General features: G+C 32.3%; 3 protein-coding genes across 4 annotated transcripts in view; all 3 read right to left on the bottom strand.

Annotated features, from left to right (window-relative positions):
* Positions 1–25385, bottom strand: part of LOC147066712 (putative ATP-dependent RNA helicase DHX35) — a 109708-nt gene that overhangs the window by 11620 nt on the left and 72703 nt on the right. The window contains exons 4-11 of the mRNA XM_085955043.1: positions 6325–6510; positions 5667–5807; positions 5301–5481; positions 4867–4964; positions 3779–4022; positions 1654–1795; positions 1285–1404; positions 501–667 (exon numbers count right to left, since the gene is read on the bottom strand). Of these exons, the coding sequence (XP_085811169.1) occupies positions 501–667; positions 1285–1404; positions 1654–1795; positions 3779–4022; positions 4867–4964; positions 5301–5481; positions 5667–5807; positions 6325–6510 (1279 nt within the window). The remainder of the gene's footprint in view (positions 1–500; positions 668–1284; positions 1405–1653; positions 1796–3778; positions 4023–4866; positions 4965–5300; positions 5482–5666; positions 5808–6324; positions 6511–25385) is intronic.
* The window catches only part of LOC147066714 (uncharacterized), a 1113477-nt gene that overhangs the window by 1067883 nt on the left and 20209 nt on the right, over positions 1–25385 (bottom strand). The gene's annotated exons all lie outside the window — the stretch shown is intronic.
* Cpes (Ceramide phosphoethanolamine synthase) overlaps positions 22142–25385 on the bottom strand; it is a 75947-nt gene continuing 72703 nt past the window's right edge. The window contains exon 5 of one of the 2 annotated variants that reach the window (XM_085955044.1): positions 22142–25226. In XM_085955044.1, coding sequence (XP_085811170.1) covers positions 23664–24962 — 1299 coding nt within the window. In that variant the 5' untranslated portion in view covers positions 24963–25226 and the 3' untranslated portion in view covers positions 22142–23663. The remainder of the gene's footprint in view (positions 25227–25385) is intronic. The other variant, XM_085955045.1, reaches the window with a different exon arrangement.

The following is a 25385-nucleotide window of genomic DNA, read 5'->3' as shown; positions in this document are numbered from 1 at the left end:
TCTTTTTCACGTATATGCGGAACGTTTTTTAGTCATATTTACACGATTTAGGAATATATTCCCCCGACGCCATCACAAAACAAATTGACGTGCTCACACCTCTACTATCAGTCTCCGATTGGCGACGACTGCGAAATTTCGTTCCACCTACTGTTGAAAATTATTTGCCATTTCACTTATGTATGCTCCTAATTTACTGTTAAGAACAAATTACACATCAAATATGGATGAAAATTAACACATATGTCGTAGATATGTACCAAAATCTGAAAAAATTATGAACCCATCATTTGGATGGATACGTATAGTGTGCAGAAATAAAATAATTCCGGCAACTTTTTGGTCAGACCACATGGCGGCAAAGATACTGGTAATTTAGTGACACTCCGCAATCAAAAATAAAATAAATGGGACAACGTGATCCACTCACATATCACGATAAATGGAACTACTCATGCCCCATAATATAATTAACAAATCTAATGACAAAATTTACTTACCATCATGACACAATATCTTAGCAAATGCAGGTCTGAGTGGAGTTTCCGCCATCCTTTCTCCGAGCGGCTTTGTCAAGTTTCCTCTGTCATCGATAGCTCCAAGGGCAAACAATTCTTCCACTGCGGAGAGCAAAGCTCGGGCAGATGGAGGTGAAGGGAATGTGAACCTAAATTGATAATAAAATACATGTATTTTAAATTGTTTATTGAAGTTATACTTCTTTTGGTTCGTTTGGGAAATCAGATAAGAGTGTATTTTTAGCGTGTGACATGTACACAAAATTTATTTTTTCACACAAAAAAAACGCACTCAATTGGATTCGAACCACCGATTATTCGGTTATCAGTCAAACGCACAACCTTTACGCCACAGTATGGTACTGCAGTCGTGACGATTATACAGTGTAATATTATAGTTTAGAATTGTTCCGTTGCCTAGGCAGCGAATGTATTATTGTCGGCCATTTGCAATTCCTTACGTAAACAAACAATTTAATGTCAGTTAGTAATATAAGTTAAAGTGTATAGAAATAAACCAACGGCGTTCCATTAAGCGGTCCTTTTTAACAAGATACTTAAGAGCTAGTCAAAGAATCTAGTTTATCACAAGTTTTGTTTTTGTTTTGTTACGCCAAAGAAGTATAACTTCTAACGCGCGTACATAAGTACACACACCGCTTTTTTTATCAATTATATAGAATAACTAAGGTTTTATTTTCAATTCAGTGAAGATAAAAGTAATTTTGATTAAAAAATAATAATATATATTGTTGATTGTTCTAACCTGAGAACATTGTCTATTCCTAAAGCTTTCAACTGTAGAACAATCGCAGAGAGATCACTTCTTTGCATTTCAGGAGCAACACTGGGCGACATCTTCAGGAATGATTCTTCACTATAAAGCCTATAACACACAACATGGTAACAATCACATTACATTAACACAGCAACAATTTACCTAATCCTTTTTATTTAATAATAAATAAATTAACAATCCGTGGACCTAAAAATTCAAATTGCCAATTATATAGTTTTTACATTTAACAAAATAAGTATTTATTACAATAATATCAAGATAGAGAGTTAAAACCGATTCCAATGGAATAGTAAAAAGATGTCAATTGAAATTTAGATATGCAATTACTTAACGGACCTGTAACACTTTCCTTTGGACATTCTGCCAGCTCTACCAGCTCGTTGAGTGGCGTTGGCCTTTGAGATAGGACACGTCACCAGGTTATCAAATGAAACAGATGCTTCAAAGTAACGCACCTTATGGAAGCCACAATCTATCACTGAAATTCAAAATCAAGAAATGTGTTAAAATGGAGGTTTTTTGGGATCCATCGAGAGGAGTGAAACAAGAAAATTGCTATTTTACAGGAGAACAGGAGAGACAAAATCATTCTAGTTATGCTAATAATATATTTAAATTAAATAAAAGACACATACTGTGTATAAGTGGATATAAAACGATAATTATTGAATATTGAAAAAATTCTTAAAATGTCATCAGACAACGCTATCCTCAAAGTGACTGTGGCCACGGGGATCTAAGAAGACCCTGCGACAGAGATGATGGCATCCCGGACCGAGTGGCGTGACCCTGTGCTTGCCATATGCTTCAATATTTGCATAATTCGCACCTGAGGAATAATAATGGCACAAGTCCAAATTTGTCATTTTTTAGTTAAGGGCGGACGTGCTCAGCGTGGGTCAAAATGGAGCTTTTTTTCTATTTTCAAAGCATGATCCTGGACATACCTTAAACGTTGTAGATAATCTATTTATTTAATTTTGAAGCCTTATTATCCGTTATATTTATTTTAAACATTTGATGATTGCATAAAGTATTTTTATTACATAAAATAGTATTCTTTTAAACTTTTCGCTCTAATGTTATAGAATATAGTCATATTTCAGTACATAAATGTGCAGTGGTGTTAAGATTTTTTACATTTATTAATTTTTAAACGCATTTATAAAACTATCAGTATAATTTATATCGACATTATTATAGTGAAATATTTACGATAAAAAATTATATTGATAATCTCTTTGATCCCAAATTTGACAAGCATTAGGCATTTTATTATTCAAAAAATGGGCAAGATTAACACATTGGGAGATAATTTTAAAGATACTATATACTATAACCTAACCTAACCTAACCGATTTTTTTTTTTTTAAACGGTACATGTTGAAACACTCGCGTTAACATCATTTTACTCCCTACTTCAATTATAGTTTGTCAATTTATGGCTACGGCCGTATGTTGTAGCTTAACCACTGGGGAATGCCAAAAGAAATGGCGTATTTCAAAAAAACACTACCTCATTCTTAGGTCAATAATTATTATAAAGCAATCATTATTCGTAGAATGTTTATCACACTTGAATGGTCAAAGACATAGTTTATAATTAGTATCTTTAGAATTATCTTCAAATGTGTTAATCTTGCCCATTTTTTGAATAATAAAATGCCTAATTCTTGTCAAATTTGGGATCACAGAGATTATCAATATCATTTTTTATCGTAAATATTTCACTATAATAATGTCGATATAAATGATACTGATGGTTTTATAAATACGTTTAAAAATTAATAAATGTAAAAAATCTTAACACCACTGCACATTTATGTACTGAAATATGACTATATTATAAAACATTAGAGCGAGAGGTTTAAAAGAATACTATTTTATGTAATAAAAATACTTTATGCAGTCATCAAATGTTTAAAATAAATATAAAGGATAATAAGGCTTCAAAATTATATAAATAGATTATCTACAACGTTTAAGGTATGTCCAGGATCATGCTTTGAAAATAGAACAAAAGCTCCATTTTGACCTACGCTGAGCATGTTCCTCCTTAAGTGTGCAGAAATGTTCCAAGATATCATATCTATTCGCACAAATAGCGGCATAATTCTTAAAAATATAATGGTGGCCTTAAAAGCATCTTTGTCATTATCATATTATAACATTTTATTTGAATTCAAACAGAATAGTGGCACAATGATCATTGTGCCATTGTTATTGTGGATAACATTCAAAATGAGATGACTCAAATGTGCCAACTTCACGCTATAATAAAGTAAATTAAAAAAAAACTTATTTAACACACCAAAATAAAATATTCCAACTGCTCTCCTGCAAAAACAAGTTTTTCGAGTTGTGCCACTATTATTTCCCGGGTATGAATTGGTCCATTTACGGTGTGGGTATTTCCAATAATCAATATAATTATCTTTAAATAATGAAATATAATATTTACCATAAATAATCCCTGGAATTGTAACAGATGTTTCCGCAATATTAGTAGCGATAACAACTTTTCGTGTCTTGGCCGGCGCAGTTTGGAATGCTTTCAATTGCTCGTAATGTGGAAGGCTTCCGTACATAACTACCACTGATAACTCGGAGCCGGAATTGCTGTTCATATTTCTTTGCAGCATCATCTTCTTTCTGTGGTCTGCAGCATAATCTATTAAAATTTTGGAAGCCGATATAACCTCATCCTGAAAAATTAACATTAATTAGTCCAGTCCACTTGGTAAGTCGAGGGTTTCGGGTTCGAATCCCGGATCTGGCAAAATTCACATGCTGTTTTTCCATGTGTGTTAAGCCATGGGAACCTAATAGGTTGAGAAAGTGGCTAACATCCATTTGTTAAGATTCACACCAGATTTTAAAGCCAATGAAAATAAAATGGAAATAAGTCTCTGAAAACAACCATGACTGAAATGAGATGCAATAAAAGTATTAAACGTAAACTGAAAAAAGTGTACGAGAGTATGAACAATGAACAATAAGATGACTTGAAAAAAATTGTGATTGAAGAAGTGTAGGCAACTGAGCTATAGTGCCGACCTACTACAGTGCTCCTCCGAGGAAGGGAGCTGAAATTTGGCAGTAATGTAGCCCTTCACCTCCTTATTGACCAAAAAAGCAGGGCCATTTTTATGGGGCGGTTCAGGTCCTTATTTCAATGTTCACGAAATCTTGCCTATATGAGTAATACTTATATTAAGAAGTCTTTCATGCGAAGCCATCTGGGTGAAGGAGTGATGAGTATTAGGAGACCCATATTGTGGTAGTCGGATGGGCGTGGTCCAAGATACTCATAAGATTCCCGGATAGGAGGAAGATTGCGAAAGACAGACCGGACTTAGCACAACGACTCGAGGAGGTCAGGGGCCACCCTTGTGATGTGATGAATAGAAAAAAAAAATCATCCGGTGCTCATTGGCTTATCGAGATTTCCCCGGTGTCCCGATGGCCGATCTCACCAGGCATGAAGGTACAGTGATGAATTTAACAAATCATTATTTTTAAACATATATTTCACTAATGAATTCTCACCTGTCCAGTTAGAAATGCTAAGATGTCTCCGAATGGTTCAGTCTCGTGTATTTTTATTATTGTATCAATGGTGGCTTTCACATAGTCAGGAACAGGTTCTAGAATTCAAAATTACAAAAAAATAGATTGAAGAAACATAACATTTTTTCATGAAAATATATTGTGTAATGGATATTTCATAGAAGAAAATTTATTTCTGAATTAAAAACTGAGAGAATAAAGTTGTTATTTGCCTCCTGAAAAGTTGTGTTTTTTAAGATACGTGTTTGTAGAAAATTGGCGACGATACTGCCCTGCTAAGTAAAAAGACAGTGTTTTTGATCTTAGTGAAATGAGAACCCAAGTTTTAAACCATCTTTTTCTAATAAATGAAGCGATTAGATTAAACATAGCTATTGTTAGAGTTACTGTTACAGTTATTGTCCTTAACTCACCTTTGGAATAAAATATGTCAACGGGATGCACTCTTCCTTGGACTGAGAGAATACTCGCTGTTGAGTCACTGACGTCTGATTTGGTGTTTTTGACATTTCTTTTGTTAAGATTAAAGAAATCTCTCAAGAATTCTGCGTCCATTGTAGCGGATGAAACAATCAGCTTTAATGTCTTGCGTTTCTGTTTAGATATAAAAATAAATTCAAATGTATCCAAAAAACAATATTATAAATGATAATTATACGTAATGTTTAAATGCGAATCCATGTTAATACCCATGGTATGTTGTACACTTATACCTACTGCTCTACCAAAGAAGTAAGAAGTGTTAATATAATTTACGCATTATTATGAAACAATATTACCTTCAATATTTTCTTGACCAGACCCATAATGACATCGGTAATTTGGTTCCTCTCGTGCACTTCATCCAGCATTATGCAGGAGTACTGCGTGAGGAGTGGATCAGAAAACATCTCTCGCAATAGGATTCCTTCGGTCACATACTGAAATAGCCAATAATTCAGAGATAATAAGAACAAATAACACAAAAGCTACCACAATTAAACCTAGTTAATGCAAGCAACCATATAAGATGCCTACAAACAAAAATTTCAATTCTATTAAATATTAAATTTATATTCGTAATCCTAAATTATGTTTGATTGATTTAAAGACATAACTTTATACCTACAAATAAAATGATCATAATCCTTCATAATTTAAAAAATATTTTTTACGGATGCTATTCCTGACTGCTCTTACATTAAGATTATTGCATTGCATTGCATTGCATTACTCCAACTATGTCATGTTTAGTGTCAAAATTATTGAACTTCACATTAATGCGGTAGGTAAGGTTTACGACACAATCGTGTGACAGCAATCTTATGATAATATTGTTAATTATTAATTATTTGAAAGATCTCTCCAGTTTTATGTTTATCGCTTATAGGTATACAGTATACACCTCGCTTATATGATTTCAATTTATAGCACTCGCAAGGAAATGATTATGGTTACCTTGATCTTGGTATTAGAGCCATATTGATTGTCGAAGCTGACTGCGTATCCGACAAAGCCATCTTTCCCGCAGAGTGTGTTCTGTTCGTGCGCCACTCGATCGGCGAGAGCGACTGCAGCCGACACACGAGGACTAGTCACTGCAATACTGCCACCATTTGCGCAATATCCTGACTCCAAAAGGTACTGTAAAGAAAATTAGTGAAAAATAATTTGATCACATTCAACAAACGGTGAAAATTATTTCAATCACTGCATGGCGGTTCCATCTGTCGACATTCTTGGATGTGGCTTAGTTCTACAACAGAAATTATCTTTATCTATATATATAAAAATGAAAGTTTGTTTGTCTGTCTGTCTGTCCCGTATGCGCTCCTATACCATTCATCCGATTGCGATGAAACTTTGGTGAGTTGTTGTTTGCACACCCGTGAAGGTTTCTGAATTAGTATAACCATCTTCTTCTTCTTCATTCTCTCTTCTTTTATTCGTATGGTTCCTATACAATTCATCCGATTGCGATGAAACTTTCATCAGTTATAGTGCGCACGCCCCCGAAGGTTTAGTAGGTAGTACAACCATCTTCTTTTTCTTCTATTCTATCTTTTTCTATTCGTATGCATTCCTATACCAAATTTGGAAAATCCATGCTTCTCACATGGGCAGCTGTATGTGGCCTACTCACGCGTTGGAAAATCGTCTGATTTATTCGTGTACGCACTAGACGGGTAAAACAAAAAATATTGTGTATCCGTAAGCACTTCAATAAACAGAAGTAAAACACAAACACTTTCTTTCTTTGGGTGCCATTGCAACACATACCAGCTACTTGCCAGCTGTGAATAAAATCAAACTTTGACTATAAAATTATATTTAGACTTTATTACTGGAAAACATCTGTAAACACACATTTCGAGTAAATTGGCACTCATCAGTCATCACCAAGAGAAGTAGGTTCCCTTGCTGGAGATTTGAAGTTTAAGTCGGAGTTATATGCACTGCAACTTGAGATTGTTCTGATTGCGAGACCATGGTAGTGCTAGTTGTGGCAGTAGTGGCAGTAGCAGTGTAGTTGGCCACATGGCCATGTGAACAAAACTGCTGCCTACAAATCAATACCATCATAATCAAACATCTGCCTTTGTGATTTGCTGATTGTGATTACATAAGCAGGAATATTTGGGAATTGACGACGGCGCAAAATAAATGTCAAGGTCCTGCTCGTTGTGGTTAAGTTAACGTGTGGATTAAATACCATACGCCCATGATTGCATTAAGAGATTATTTCTCCATGAGCCGCTGCATCAGCTCAACAGCGCAGTCATGTCTGGTATTTACGACTCAATTATTTGTCTGCGAGCTGCCGTATCAGCCTGGCAGTCTCCTGACTTTGCCGAGCACGCCATCGCTGAACTCGTTCGCTTGTCAAACGCCAACGCTTAGCTGACGGTCCTTCTTCATCCATAATGTTTATATTTTTTGATCGGTTATGTACCTATTGGACGACACACTAATTTCTTATCTATACGCCTTTATATTATTTTAAAACTTTCACTTCGATATAATGTCCACTCCAGAAATCTTTTCAATTTGAATTCAGCGTATTCTTATAAAAATTGTCATTTTTTGGAGATATGTGATTTTCAAAATTGTGTTTCCTATCCGTCAATCTGTCACAAATTAATTGTAATGTTATTTAATGCTTTCTGTATACCTACTCAAAATGCTAGTACTGTATTGTAAGCATCTGTCAAACTGACGAGAGTATCCTGGCATTTGTTTTCTTCCGCGACCCGATGATTTCTTTATTTGTGTATCAGTTTTCATTTTAGAATTTGCGTATTGAGACAAATATATAATGTAATTTTGTCAATCTCTTTTTTAAAACTTATAAATTAAATTTATATTGAATACGCCAGTATTATATATATTTATTTTCGTGTAAGATTGTGTCGCCCATAATAATTGTCTAATAATAATAACATCGAAAATCAATTCACGAATAAAATTTAAACCTCAAAATCGTTGTCATTTTGTCAGGTTTTGACGTTTTTAAAATAAATATAGAAAACCTTAAAACTATGAATATACATAATTTGAAAACATCTCATGCATATATACACACTAGAAAAAATCATTTTGTAGAAAAAAATACAACCCCCGACAGGACTTCAACCTGTATCTGCTAGATTCGTGCCAGTATGTTTTACCAATTAAACTACGGGCGCCTTACATAATTACGACGATTTTAACTAGTAGTTGTTACATGAAATGCTTATCGAATTGCATTTTAATGTTGGATATCAGTTTTAGTACATTAAATTAAGGTAGGTATCAATTAATTCCTTAATTATTAATCGACGTCGTGGATCACTCCATTATTTAGTTTTTATAACGTACTTATACTTGCGTCACTTGTAAAGCCATTGCTCACCTACGCATCGGAAACCTGGACATTAACTCTGCGAAATGAACGAGCCCTGAACATTTTTGAAAGAAAAATTCTCCACCGTATATATGGACCGATCAGGGACGGCACCAATTGGAGAAGATATAATGCTGAGCTCTACGGGCTGTACGAAGATTGTAGCGCAGTTCAATCAAATAAGATTGGGAGACTGCGATGGCTAGGTCATGTGCACCGTATGAATGACAATGAACCGGCAAAAAGAGTGATGTCCAGCAATCCAATAGGGCATAGAAGAAGAAGCAGGCCAAAGATTCGCTGGTTGGATGGAGCTGCCAGTGACTGCCGTATTCTGGGGGTACCGAATTGGAAACCGTGTTGGCCACACTGGATAGGGACAGGTGAAGGGAGCTGTTGGAGGAGGCCAAGACCCACACCGGGTTGTCGCGGCCTTGATGATGATGATGCTGATGACATATACTTGCGTACGTCTACATAATGATATTTTCTAGTGTGTATATGCATGAGATGTTTTCAAATTATGTATATTCAATATATAGAATGTTACATTCTAAAATATTGTGTCTTATTCATTGAATAAAAGAAATAGTCAGCCTAACCGAATTTTTTTTTATTTTTTTTTAACGGTACACGTTCAAACACGCGCGTTAACATGATCTTACTCCCTACTTCAATTTTAGTTTGTCAATTTATAGATACGGCCGTAACCTGTAGCTAAACCACTGTGGAATGACAAAAGAAATGGCGTATTTCAAAAAAACACTACCTTAATCTTAGGTCAATAATTATTATAAAGCAATCATTATTCGTCGGATGTTTATCACACTTGAATGGTCAAAGACATAGCTTATAATTAGTATCTTTAGAATTATCTTCAAATGTGTTAATCTTGACCATTTTTGAATAATAAAATGCCTAATTCTTGTCAAATTTGGGATCACAGAGATTATCAATATAATTTTTTATCGTAAATATTTTACAAAAATCATCGCGTCATAAATTATACTATAAATGCGTTTAAAAATTACTAAATGTAAAAAATCTTAACACCGCTGCACATTCATGTACTGAAATTCGACTATATTCTAAAACATTAGAGCAAGAGGTTTAAAATAAAACTATTTTATGTAATAAAAATACTTTTTGCAGTCATCAAATGTTAAAAATAAATATAAAGGATAACAAGGCTTCAAAATTATGTAAATAGATTATCTACAACGTTTAAGGAATGTCCAGGATCATGGTTTGAAAATGCAATAAAATTGCATTTCCATTTGCCATTTTGACCTACGCTGAGCATGTCCCCCCTTAATTAATTCACATTTGAGTTGAAATAAAAAAAAATATGTTTCTATTGTTAAAGCGGGCACTTTAAAATGTCAATTCTCAATTAAATGTGTCAAATTGCAGGCTTTCTATTTTTTCGCTAGATGTCTCTGTAGGTAGTGTATTCGACTTGAGTTATCAGTTTCACACTGCCATTGGAAATTATTGTTAGAATAATTTATTATTTTCAAAATAATAATCACTATAATATTAAATTTATTCATATATTAGTATCAAAAAATATGAATGTTTATAATGACATAATGTGTCTTTATAGACATCTATAGAATATTTTTTGTATTAAAATTAATTTACTTACTCAATAAATACACAGATCTCGTAGATCGAAGACAATAATAATTATTTATTTTATAATTTATTATATTTCTTTTCATATATATTAATTATTACAAGTGGTTTTAAAAAAATATATGTATAAAAGTAATATAATAAATAGGTCATGCCTACCATTTGTTTTTTCAAGAGTTCAATTTTCGATTTGATCGTGCAAACTTGTATCTGGAATTCCAACAGCCCTATCTATATCTATCAGTACTGACTACCTACCATAATGAATGGGAGAATATTTTAAAGTTACATTTCTACATAAAATACAATATGCAGATACCTACCAAAATTAAATATGCCTGAGTGGTTCCTTCCAGTAATGTATTATGCTTGTGAATTGCAGTGAATTGAATTAATATATTTGATCAAATGGAAGTAATGTAATATCCCATATTCCGACTAGCAAAAGAAGGTTGACAAGTGTGTAAAAATAAAATAAAATTGTACCTTGTAATTGTATTGAAAAAAAGTGGTCTGTGAAATAAAAAACTTACTAGTACACACTTTTACAGTGCAGTGACAAAAACTGGAATAAATAAAAGAGGTTTTTATATTTGATTCATTTACTGTGAATATAATTTACACATAATCAACATAAATTACACAACAATGATAAAGCTATACAAAAATCTTACATACAAAATATATATGTTAACTATATTCAACAGACATCTATATTACTATTTATAATAAAAATAGTTCATATATCATATTACATATATTATTTTATACTATACCGGTAACATTACGGAATATATAAATTTTTTAATTAATTTTCAGACAGGCTTAGTATTAGGCATTTTTAGGCTATGATTTAATATGAGATAATTGAAAATTCGAAAGGATACACTAGGTAAGTAGGTAGGTATACTTAGTCGAAACTATATTTAGTCAGTTTCATAATAATATCAATAAATGCATACAAAATTATATAAGCAAAGGTCACGGATTTACATAGTAATTATTAAAATTTTGACAGTATGTATTTACTTAATATATCAATAATTATTAATGTAAGATGTAAGCCATAAGACATAATAGTTTTACTTTTGAACATTAATAATGCATAGGTTAAATAAATGTAAAAATTTTTGGTAAACTTTATCTATTAAATTAATGAAAGATCTAAACAAGAACAACAAAGGAAGGTACATAGAAAGATTAATTTAATACATAGGTACCTACTTCTATTAGTTCATTGATTTAAAAACAAAAATATAATTACATAATATAAATTGACTTGTAGTGATGCTGTCATATATTTGTATTGAGTTTTATAAATCTCAATTAGTTAGTGCAGTTTTACTGTGGTTTTTTTTATGTAAGTACCTATTTTATTCTCAAAGGGTACAATTAATTGCAAGAATATAATATATGACGAAAATTGTGGCAAATTTAATTTATTTCTTGTCTGTATGAACATAGACAATGAATATAGTTTTTACTTCAATGTTAACCAGTTGTATCCGCTCTACAAATCAGTGCATGCAAGGCCGGCCTTAGAAAATGAGCGTGTATACACGCTGTACTTTACACTCACTACACTAGCCCCGGTTGGTTGTTTTAAGTTAATTAATATATTGTATGCAATATACTGCCGTCTCTTGTAATCATGGTGACATTCTTAACCGATATACAAGTCTTTATGATATAGTTTTAATATATTTCTAAATATTGATGTTTCTAAGGTTTTATTTTTCATAGAAATTCATGGCCCGCCGGGTACCACCATTCTAATACGTCCCAGCATTTAAAGGGTTTTAAATTAAACTTTATGATTTCGAGTATGTTTTTTGAAATTTGGATGGAAAGATTCAACGCCTATCACAATATTAGGTATATTTATTATTAGTAGGTATATTTAAAAAATCAAAATGAATCGGTGTGCAATATGGATTCGAATAAATTTTTGGCAAAAGTGAGTATTTTTTTTTTATATTATAAAGGTTCTTGATTTAATATTGTATCACATAAATTGAGTAAAAATATATATGTAGATACTAAAGTAATTCCAAAAAAGTGATTAAAAAATAAAATTAACAATATTAATATAACACAGTAACTAATCGTAGATAGGTACACCATTTTTAACTGACCGTAGCCGACAGCTAAACAAATGTGTAGATATAGAAGAAATGATGGTATTTTCTGCCGGTGAAGTAGAAATGAGGGAAGTCACATTATATTCATATAATTTTATGAAGCGAACGTATCACAGATATCCGAAGTTATAGTGCATTTAATGCATCGTAGGTATAACATGCTATCTATTTCCTTTATCTAATTGAGTAGTAAATATAATTTTATATTGCAAAATAGCGATTCTATTCAAAGATAACAACTGCATTGATTATTATAAAAACTATTTCCTGAAAAATGGTTTTATCTTCATGCTTCAATTCGTTGGAAATGGAACATTTATCATTGCGTAAGCTTGTTTATTGCAGCATTTCCTAACTGTGGTACGCATACGCCTGAGTGCTCACTATGAGCATGTTGATGTTCAGGAACCACTGGTTTATTGAATTGTAATCTAGAAGGTGTGATTTTTTCCTTTACAGGAGTTGACTCTGAGTTGAAAATGTCTATGTCGATATCCTTTAACTATAATATAATTGGATAAATAGTAAGTGCTTCACACTCGCCGGGGTCGCAGTGAACAAAAATGTCACAATTACCCGTATTGCGTTAAGAAATGTGATATCAATAAAACACTTCAGATTGTGACGTCAACCATACTAATATTGCCAGAACCTTCCTTAGACATTCTTTTGTCCTAATATGATATCTCTACACGCAACTTTTGCGAATCGGGAATCTGTCTCTCTCATGCGCATCTTCGACTCAGGAACGTGTCCAAAATGCATTATGAACGACCGGATGACAATATCACGATTGCCCGCCAATCGAGCACCGCAAATTATTACAAATATATAATGAAGGACTTTAGTCCTGGCGAACTGATACATCATAATAATTGATAATATTAAATTTTAAATGTATTTTGAGACTCAATAAGTTCACACTGATTATTCGTATATAAACCTGAGTCTAATTTTAAATGATGTAATTTATTTATTATTGAATTGAATGATGCCTCTATATTTGCAAATACATATATATATGTATGTATATAAAAGAATGTGCAAAAAAATCTAAATAGTAGATGTTAATTAATATGGCATTGGCACAATTTGTGCCCTGTGTGGGTTAGGTACAATCAAGTGATAAAACCCTTTCTAACATGAGATCATATCACAATATAAATGCATTAAAAGTACAGAACAAACCCATTTTATAAAGCGCTTTCATAATATAATTTCAATCACACAGTACTATAAATTAGATATGTACTTTGACAAACTATTATAAATTTTGGCTACTTTACAGGATGGGGGGGGGGACAAGAACAGTAGTAAAATATTTCATTTTTGTTGAAATAACCAAACTATAAAATTATATTTTTACATGCACATTTTTTAAATACAAACGTTATCAGCCATGTGGTTTTTGTTTATCATAATAAAATAATAATAAAAAACCTCAAAATCTCAAACCAAATCCAAAGTGCTATTAAAAAAATACAGATATCACTTATTATTAAGGCTCTGTGTAAAACCATTCAGCACCCAAAGTGTAGTAGTGGCGGAGCTGTCAATGTGTTGGCCGACAACCATTCCTCATAGGAAGTTTGTTAATTTATATCTCCACCACATGGACGCCCATATTTTCCACTAATCGTGGGTATTCTGCAAATAAGCATTAAGTCAAAAATACTAGTTTTGAGATAATCGAGTTCGAAAGTTTGGACGGTCTTAACTTTTTTTATATATATAAAAGGCAAATTACTTTCTGCGATATTGCTTTGAGTATGACTTAGTGCAGTTTCGCACGCAGAATTTTGTGAATATAGCCTGAGAATGAGAGAAGCAAATGCACTAAGTCCATTTAGTGCTTTTTCTCTGAATAGATGTATGTCTTTTTTACTTATAACATAAATTATCTTCGCCAGTTTTATAGATATGACTGTGTGTGTTTTTGTAGACTATAGAGCGTACTCTTAATAAGATTACCTCATCATTAAGTCAAAACAGCAAAATTTTGACTTAGTGCTTTTTCGCAGAATACCCACGTAATGATCGAAGATGTTGTTCCACAATTGTGCTTCATATATTATAATATTATGCTTCATATTGTGAAGCACAATCGTGGAAATATCCAATTATGTAAGTATGATTCAACCATTCTATAAAAACAATTAAATGATATACTAAAATAAAATTGAAAAATGAGAATTATTAAATTATTATAAAATCTTAAATTTCTTGCATGATGATAACAAATCGTGATGTTGTATGATTTTACTTTGGAATGGATAAAGAAACTTTTTGTCTAAAACCGATCCTTGTTCTCAAAGGGTAAGTAAGTAGGCGGCATTAATTCAATACGAAATAATCATATGGAGTTAGGTCACTTTGTAACTCACTTCCTGATTTCGGTAGAGCAGGTCTATTTTTAAATCAGTGAGGATTATGTGTGTCAAAGATCAATGATGTACTTTGATATCAATTTCGTTCAACAATATAGACGACATATTTTATTTTGTGTGTGATGTAAAAGCAAATAGTTCGCAGATGGGTCATTCGCCTAAGTCAAAAGATTAAATTGAAATCTTTCAGTAGCTATAGTTGAATCAGTAACCGGCGGCGGTTTTCCATGAAACAAAATGAGACAGTCGCTTCGTAGCAAATACCAAAATCTTATAAATATGCATATTTTTGACAATCAGAGTGTAACAAATTACTCAAGGTTTAATTAAATCCGGGCAATATATTTAAAATTATTACTATATTTTTAATATAACCTAATACCGGTATATCATTCAGACAAAATTTTCACAAGGGGCCTATAAAACTGTCAGGGCCCGGTGCATTCGCATACCACACTGCCAATGTCGGTATCCATAAAAAAAATGTGTTGTCGGCATTGCATTCGCCGGCTGCCGTTGACGCCTTGCAATTTTATGTTGTCGTTTATCCAAATCAGTGTCTGCACAAACTGTATGCTGCGAAAGAAAAAGGCTGTGAATCTGACATTTTTCTCAGAAGTGCATAAGACAGTAGACGACTTCTCCGCATCATTTTCTAAGTATTTTCCATAACTCAATTACCACGGTGTAAGAAAATTTAATAAACTTGACATCCCAACATCTGAGTTGTCAACCTTTTAGATTTGGTTTGGAGTCAATATCCGCATCCGCGTTTAGCTATCTCACCCATTAAATCACTGTTACCATTTGGAGTTTGGAGTTTGGATCATCGTATCTTTGAAAATTAAGTTTCTTAGTTCTCATGGAAATGGAATAAAAAAAAGTAGAGCGATTACAGATGTTAGATGAGGAGATACGTGTTTGTTTATCTAATTTAGAGCCATGTTTTGACATAATTCTTTCTCAAAATCAATTAACTGCATCCTTCTCAATAATAAAATTATTAACTGTATTATCTACGTATGCATATATATGTTGAGAAAACAATATAATTTTATTGTTACTTTATACTATGACTTTATTTTTCTATTCATTTAAGTATATTACATTTTTTGGGGAATTTTTATTTGGTATGCTACAACACAAATTCCCCTTCCCCGGTGCGCTGTCACATAAGAAAGTTTGACAGAATAGATAATAGAATAATGATAGTTCAATGCATAAAAAATCTTTTAGGCCTGTAACACTAGCATGGCGTTTGACATCAGCGCAGCCTTGATGCAGGTACAAGTATCAGAGCACAATAATATTGTGACACATGCTACGGATGAATCTGCAATGCAACAAGACCTGCAGCTAATTTATTAATTTTAGCTTCACTTTCAAAATAATGTGTACGCATTATGTACATAGATAGTCTTTCTTCAACATGTTATGTCAATCCATGTTTTTGCATACTAATACACCATTACGGATACAATAGTATACTACTTACCAAAGTGAAGAGGTTACAAAGCCTCATTAGGGAGATAGGAAACAAATTGCAAGCTACACTTTCTACTCAAATTGAGAAACCAAAGACTATTTAGGGAGTAGAAGAAATATTTTGCAGTAACAATTGAAACTGACAGATAAACATACTATATGGAGATAGATACTGGTACTATAATTGGTTTGCAATATTCCACAATCACACTTTTTAGGATGCGTGCAGATGTCGCGATGTTCATTGCAGGGACAGTTTAGACATAGGGATTGCAATACCGAATGAAAATGTCAATACCGGTTTTTCGGTATTTCTTCAACATTAAAAAAAAAAAAAAAAAAAGAAGTAGGTGCTTTTAATAAATATAGCTATTAAAATATTTTTAAAATATTATTTTATAGCAAAAACCCTTAAACCTACATTTATTATGTTGACATTTAAAAATATATACTGATCATAATTGTATTACTAGTGATTTTTTACAAATAATTTGAATATATTGATAATTTTAACTAAAGCCCTCAAAAGTTCATACAAGTGCAAATAAGTTGGGCTGCCATTATAGTCATTATAGTCATTAATAATTATAGAATAATTGAACATTTTTGTCATGGATGTTTTCTATTTCGGAATAATAAATATTATGATAATTTGTAAAAAATATTTGATGAAATTTGTTTTATTATTTTTTCACCTCTGTTGGATTCACTCAATATATACGCATTTTAGCAGCACATAACTTATAATTCATTTTCCAAAACGTAAAGGAGTGTGCTTTCTTAATACCGAAAATTCCGGTATTTTGGATTTTTAAAACCGGTATTTCGGTATTCATAAATACTGGAATACCGGTATTGCAATCCCTATTTAGAGATGATTTGACATGGAGGCATGCGGGAGTCTCATACATGCATCACTCTGGCGATAAAAATGTATATGGGAACGGGTATATATATAAGGGCGGTGGTTCTCGTCTACGTGTGACCTAACCGGTGCTTTATTATAATACCTATACTATATAGCGCATTCACAAAAGGCCGACGGCTTCAACCGGCTCCTAAACCAAACTTTAGTATTCTTTGCAACACAGTTTTGCCTGCAATATTTTCCATTGTATATCAATGTAAATTTATTATATGAGTACCTTGGTATCAAAGTGGGACATAAGCCATTTACAAAATTTTACAGGAGACTCAGAAACATGTGTGAAAAGTGTAAGTTTTTCATATAACATACCAACTTTAAACTCAAAAATCTCTATGAAAACTACCGTTTTTGATACTTTTGATAGATTTTTTGAAAGGAGCATCACTTGCACTACCATAATCAATTAAAACATGAATTTAGTGGGAGGTGGCGTTTGTCCCACTTTGATACCAAGGTACTCATATATGTAAAAAGTATTATTGTAAATGAAACCAAAATAATTACAAGATAAAAAGAACTTTTTATATACCTACCACGTTTTTAAATTTTCTGTTGAATCATATAAACTTGACAATTCTATGTATTAATAAAAACTTTTTATTGTACTTGATAGAAATACTGAATAAATATAGAAAACTGAAATGTCATTTTGACATTTCATATTGATTTCCATAGTAACGTACGTATATATTAATAATTTAGTTGCTAGGACCCCCTTAGCAACCAAAAATAATAACTTTCTATACACAACAGAATTAACTGAAAATGAATTCAATTCTGCTTAAAAATGGCTAAAAGTATTAGAAGAATGCATTGTCGTCGTGTTATGATATATTCTAAAAGTTTCAAATGTCTAGCTAGTCAGGAAGTTAGTTAAAAATCTTCAATTGTCCAATACAAATCTTGGACAAACAAGAAAAAATCTGCACCGGACAAACAAGAATACGAGCTAATAAAAACGTGGTAATAATAATTAATTAAGTTAACGATAGGTAAGTTTATGAAAGTTTAGGTAAAGGATTTTGGCCAATAGAGCACAATTAAATTTGCTGAATACAATGTCATACATTCTACTGATAATTCACACTTTGCAACTAGTTTTCACAGTAATTAATTGTCAGTTGAAATATACACAGATGAGCGTCTTACAGGGAGTAGAATGCAAAACAGGATTACAATACTGTTCATAATTTTATAATTATAATATAAAAATTTATTCAAAATCTATAAAAGTATTTTTAATTTACCTCTAAAATGTACAATACATTAAGTAATTACAAAACAAAATAATTCACATTAATATTTCAATTCATTTCAAGACAGATAATTAATAAAACTGAAGTATAAAAATGATAGGTAAGTAAGTAAAAAACATGAATAATATGAAAATTAAAATATGACATACTTATATTTATTTTAATGCAATGCAGTTTTATTTCGATGTGTATTGACTAAAAGAATGCAAAGTATAATGATTAAAAAAATAGACATATAATATACCTATCGTACAAAATGATTATGAACAATGATTACAAAAATAAGTGATTTAAAAAATATGTTACTTTGGGAAAACATTTTGTGACTTAAAATTAGATAAGTAGGTAAATGAGGTAGATGGCAAAAACACTATCATTATAAAATACAAAATACATACTGTAAAGTAAACGTAAACGTAAATGAATATCATTGAAAGTGAATCATACTGAGTGCAATCAATGTTAACAGTAATTATTTTGTTTTGTAATCAACAATATAAATAATTATTTCTTTCCCCATGAACATGAACCACAAACGAACCGCAAACATGTACAATAAAATTCTGGCAAGGCATCTTAATCAGTCAGAGATAGACAAACTAAACATTATTTTTAAATATTAAATATTAAGTATAAGATTACCTAAACGACTACCCGACAATAAAAATTACCCCCCCCCCCCCCCCCCGCTGATGTTTTACACGCAATTCTTCAACAATTAACAAAACAAAACATTTACAATCATAACAACAAAAGAAAAAATAAGGAAATATTAATCTACCGCTGTATGAAAATTTTGAGATTTCGATGACCGCCGTGACCGACAATGATCATTCCGTCATACGGAGAGTCCCAAAATAAATGCCTCAAAAACGAAGGAATTGAACATTTTTAAATTTAGTAATAATACCTGCAGCATACAAAAAAAATCAATATAACGTGAAAATGGTATAATTTTTTTGTGTATTTTCATTTTTTTTTTTTTTTCCATTTCTTTCGCCTCGGACGTCTGTATGAAAATTTAAAACCTTCATTTCTCTATTTTACGTTAGTTCACTTATTTCGCTGAACGGATAAAAATAATAATTATATAAATTTTGAAAATGTAATTTTAGTAATAAATCAAATGCCAAACATCGACGGGTCAAAACATAAAAAATGAATCACTATTATTATACAGCAGGTAGTAGTTCCGCTAAGGGCCACATTTTTCACTTCAAATATAATAAAATAACATGATAAAACTTAGACATAATTCTTTCTTAAGATTAATAAGATTTTTTCTATCACATATCACTTTATAATATACATCGTATTGATTGCGAATATCTAATGCTAACTTATAAGTTTATGACATTGAAAAACCAAAAACCATCAAGCGACATGATAATAATAATAACAATAACACTTTAGATTTCAACAGAATCAACCTCAGAATTGAAAGACTCCGCTGGCCTATTCTAGCAGGCCCGTCTACTGATAACGCCAAAAGTACCACATGTACCACACGACACGCTTAATATTGCGATAATATTAAATATGTAGTAGATATACACTCGATATATCAGTTCGCACACGTACGTTAAAATTCACTTGAATGGTAATTTATTACAAAACTGCTAAAATAGAACCCTATTATATATATATATATATACATATAATTAAACATATTAGGTAAATTGGCTAAATAATTATTATTAATTGAACACGTCTGGACGATTAAAAGAAGTCGAAGTCACTAATGTGATGTGATGTGGCATCGAAGAGGCTTCCTCCCAGTAAGATACTGTCGTAAGTCTCAAATGGTCATTTTGGAGTTATGGATATGGTTGGATCCGTTTTTTTGCTATTTTGATCAAATACCGTCGTATCTCAAATTCAAACAGTGATTACTGATTACTTTCCGAAAACTGTTAAATCGATAATATTACGGCAGTAATGTTTCAAAAAAAAACTGTTAGAAAAATTATTAGGTAATACAGTTGAAAATATATGTTTTTTTCCATAAAAACGAGTACCTAATAATAATTTGTGCATCCAGATTTTTCCTGTATTTGCAAGAATATTCAAATGGCTTTTGGATTACTACAGTATCTGACTGGGGGTGCGCTATGGCATATTTTTTCTCCTTTAATAAATTGAATATGTTCTCTCTTGAGAATGGCCTCTGCAACGAACCCGAAATAATGTCTGAATAAATAATCTGTTGCGATAACAAAACAACCAACCATGAATGTCTCAAAACATTATTTAAGTCAAGCAATTGAAGTGCACATGCACATACATAACCAACCGATGGATTGAATAAAATGGTAATGTTAATGTCAAATATATGACAATTCCACATCCCAATCGATCCGGCCATCGTTTCAAAGAAGATTCCGCCAATTATCTATCTGCATGAAAACATATTATTTGATGTCAATCGCGAAGAAAAATAATAGTTACACGGGCGAATTAAATAATATAATCACAAAACTGGCGCCAAAAACTAGAGCATATTATTGTGATAATGTAATTTAGGGGGAAAATAGACAATGATTTAGAAAATAGCTAAAATTAGTTTTGCATGACCAAAGTCATCTGAGTGAATTCATCGGATATGATTAGGCAATATCAGTTGTTTTGCAATACATAATACATGTCATAAATGCTTGATGATTATTCATGTCTCTGGTTTCCGAATGCACTAAACAAACATTGAATTATCTTTGATAAATATAAACATCGACAGCACAGAACCACAATGTAGGTAGACAATGTACCATTAGCAGATAAAGATAGAGATAGAGATATCTCATATCTCATGTTCACAATCACAACATGTAATGTAGTATTAGTTGTGGAAAATACCATTAAACTTTTCCTCATTTTAAATACATGGCACATTTTTCATGATTATTATTCAAATTGAATTATTATTCATGTAAATATTTTCTGCCAGGACATAAGTCACTAGAGCAAAGTGCGAAACCATAAAATAAAGCAATTTATGAAAAAGTGTACAAGCGCTACACGATATTAATAAGACAAGAAAAATGTCTGGTAAAATAATGTATGACAAATAAACAAAACGTGTTTATATATACTTACCTATATATACCCATGTGTATGACATATTAGCAGATAGCAAAAATATTAGAGTACCTACAGTAGATTAGAGTAGAGTAAAATTAGCAACATGTAATACCTGCTTAAATGTTATTTTTTTCTTGAAAATATAAATAATTAATATAAGATTAGTTATATCTGTGATGTTAAGGAAAACTGGGTTATGTCAAGTTCATTTTGAAACTGAATTAATTGTATACAGGTAATTCACTATTAACTATTCATATAGGTACTTATAAATGTACTTATTAAATCACTTCTCTTTCGATTTTCAACACGATCAACGCCTTTTAATCATTTGGATGATTTTGTCATACTAAACTAGGATTAACTATCAAAAAATTACTTAATCCAATGTTCCTATTGAGGAACATATTGATGTAACCAAATAATAATACATATTATATAGTATAATCGTATCGAGTGGGTTCTTCCATTTTCTTTTTAAAGAATGATTGAAAAATCTTTTAGATTTTAAAATAGGTAAGAAATATAATGAGTCATTTCATATTGAATACATTCAGATACATCGCGACCAATCAATGTTCACAATTTTCTTCAAACTGTTGAATTTAATGTTCTTTAAAAGAAAAATCATTATAATTACAAAGTTATAAAATGTAAATAAAATATTGCATAACAAAATGTACCTGAGCGCAAATAGATAATTTGACTAGGTAGGTACCTATTAAAGCTCTTACCATATTTTTCTATTTTTGAGAAAATGTTTGTGGTTATGGACCTTTTGACATTAAAATACGGATATTATTTGTAAAAGAACACTTGAAAATATGCCTTGTGTTTAAAATAGGAAAACATTAACATTGACCCGAATAAACCACACTCAAACCTTAGCTAACCTAACATTATTACACCACCAACTTTATCTACATACAATACCACCGAAGATAAATTTATCAACCGAACCATATGTTTATTTGGTCTACAATACGTATTGTGGGGATACAATAAAAACATACAGAGACCAAATGTTAATGAATCCAATATTATAAAATAATAAGTACACAATGTTAAAATATACTTACTGCTTACCTATTAATGTTTCTACTGTGCAAGGTATTAATAAATATTTCATACTCATCAATGAAAAGGGAATTAATTATATTGCAGATAAGCTTACAATCAAAAAGTGAAATGTTACTAAACTTCCCTGTCAGATGTCAAATGTCAGAGCATTGGATCATATTTTGTATTTTTTGTTTCAGTTAACTTTTTAGAGCAAAATCAACACTGTCAAGTGACATGCAACATTTTGTGATGTTATCAGTTATCTCATTTCATAATTTATAATATCTACATGTTGCTTATTCAACTGCCATCAAACCCAAAATAAACTAATTGAAATATGTGCAGGCACTATGACATATTAGTAACGGTCTACCGGAATTATTTCTCATGCAGATATTTCATTGCATCTATTACAATATAAATATGAAGCAATGTGCAATTTAATCTCTCTTTCAAGCAAACAATAACACGCTAAACAATAAAAAAATGCTTATCTAAAACTATAAATTGAAATCATGGAAATAGGTATGTATGTAGTAAAATTGGTGGTAAAAAATTACATCGTCACTTGAATACAAGATGCAATAATGGGTACACTTCCACAAAATTTCATCGGTAGGTTAAAAGAACCACAAAAATAATAATTTCAAAATGTTCATATAAATTATACAGTATGATGATGATTCATATTTTAAATAGTATTCAGAATCGTTAAGTAGATAATTATCAATTTGGATAGTTATTTTAATAATAGGAGATTCATAGAAGTTCAGAATATTTTTCAAAACATTAATACTAGTAGATGGGTATCTACCATTATCTATAAATGTTTAACATAAAAAAGTGGCTGTGTACATATTGTCGCATTCATTTCTAGGCATCGTTACGACAATTTCTACTTACTTAGGATATAAAATCTAGCTATCTAATCACAACATCTTACGAAGGCGCACCATTGTTATACACGAACATTTTGTAAACGTAGTTCTGCACTTTCATGACGTGCATCTCGGTGAAGCAGACGGAAGCCACGAGGACAGCGTACCCGGAGAACTGGATGAAGCGGAGGAACTCCCACAACTTATCGCAGAATATCGCAAACAGAATACAGTGTAGAAAGCTGTGGACGTTTACTATTTTCCACAGCCAAGCGACGGCGAAGAAGAAACCTGACCTGAAGACGAAGAGTCGCCTCTCGCGCTGCGCCGGACTGACGCTTTCGTCGTCGCTCTCCAGGGCGTCTTGGTACACGTCTATGTATCGATTCCACGACATGGAAGACAGCATCAGTTGTCCCGAAAACATCAAAACTTTTCTGACCATTTTCTCCGTGGACACTTTCGGTTTGTAGACGAAGCCCACCTCTCCGTTGGCGTCGATCGGTTCTTTCGTCGGGTCGTTTTCGTTAAAATGCGGCAATAAAGTATGCACCTTCACGTAGCCTCTTCTCGGCGGGTTGTTTTTGAGATAATAAAATAAGCCTATTATTAAAAATATACATCCGAGGAGATCGCACACCCCGTCGACGTAGTACCCGGCCGTTCCCACTTCGGATCTTTCGCCGTGAATGTGCTTCCTCGCCCTCGCGACGTGTCCATCCAGATCGTCCATGAACGTCCTCACTTGGAACAGGACGACCCCTATTCTTCGATAAGCGAGACAGTCCACGGAAACGAGCTTCCCGGCGATCATAGCCAAGACGACATGGGAGTAAGAGATAGCGTTCGGCGTAATATACGGCATGTTTTCACTGATGCCGGCGACTACGTCTAATATTGACACCAAAGGAGCGAACAGATAGTGATTCGTGTGGTCTAGCATGAGCGCTTTTACGGTCGGATAACAGAGCGGGTTAATATCACACGTTATCCATGTGACGGATTCGTATTCGATCTGGGCTTCTTGATTAACGAATCGCACGGATCTGGAGATTATCGAATCCACCGAGGAAGATGATTCCTTGTTGGATAGACTTTTATAAACTTCCGTGTAATATTCTTTTCTCGTCGCGTTCGGATTGGAGTAATTGTATCTCGGCTGCAGGATGGTGACATACGATGAGTTCTTCGGATCGTGCGACGATGATGCGGTCGTGTCGTCGACTGTGCCCGCGTCACGGCTGATGGGGTAATTCTGTATCCGCAGATACATGCTAACATCCATCGCCGCGTAAAACAAGAGAAGCAGGAAGAACAAGCTGAGCAGAAGTTTGCTGATGTGCGACGACGGCCCGATCATTTTCACTTGGATTTTAATATTGCACTTAATTTTAGTATGAAGACGAGTATGTCTCCGCTTTCTTCATATCACTTTTTTTTAATCTCTCGGTGCAGTCACACTTTTTATGGTCCACAAAAAAAATATTAACTTTTTACAACACATAATTATTTTAATTTTCACTTTCTGTTTACATTTGACGTACAACTTTTACGTCTACGAGATTCAAAAGTCATTTTGATGAGACACAATTTCATTAAAAGTGCCTAATATGATATTTTATTGCTTAAATGAAATAAAAAAAGAAAACAATAAGTTATTTTAACTGTCTACCTACACGAATCTCAAAAACAATATTTAAATATGTACCTATAATATACTTCTTTTCGGCATATTCAGACTATATATTAGCCAACAGATTAATTTCCGTCAGGACAGGATTAA

Source organism: Rhyacophila brunnea, unplaced genomic scaffold (assembly GCF_057557595.1).
Source record: "Rhyacophila brunnea isolate RB1 unplaced genomic scaffold, BYU_Rbru_1.0 scaffold_4, whole genome shotgun sequence".
In the NCBI taxonomy this organism is placed as follows: domain Eukaryota; kingdom Metazoa; phylum Arthropoda; class Insecta; order Trichoptera; family Rhyacophilidae; genus Rhyacophila; species Rhyacophila brunnea.
This window is presented reverse-complemented; position numbering and strand designations above follow the sequence as displayed.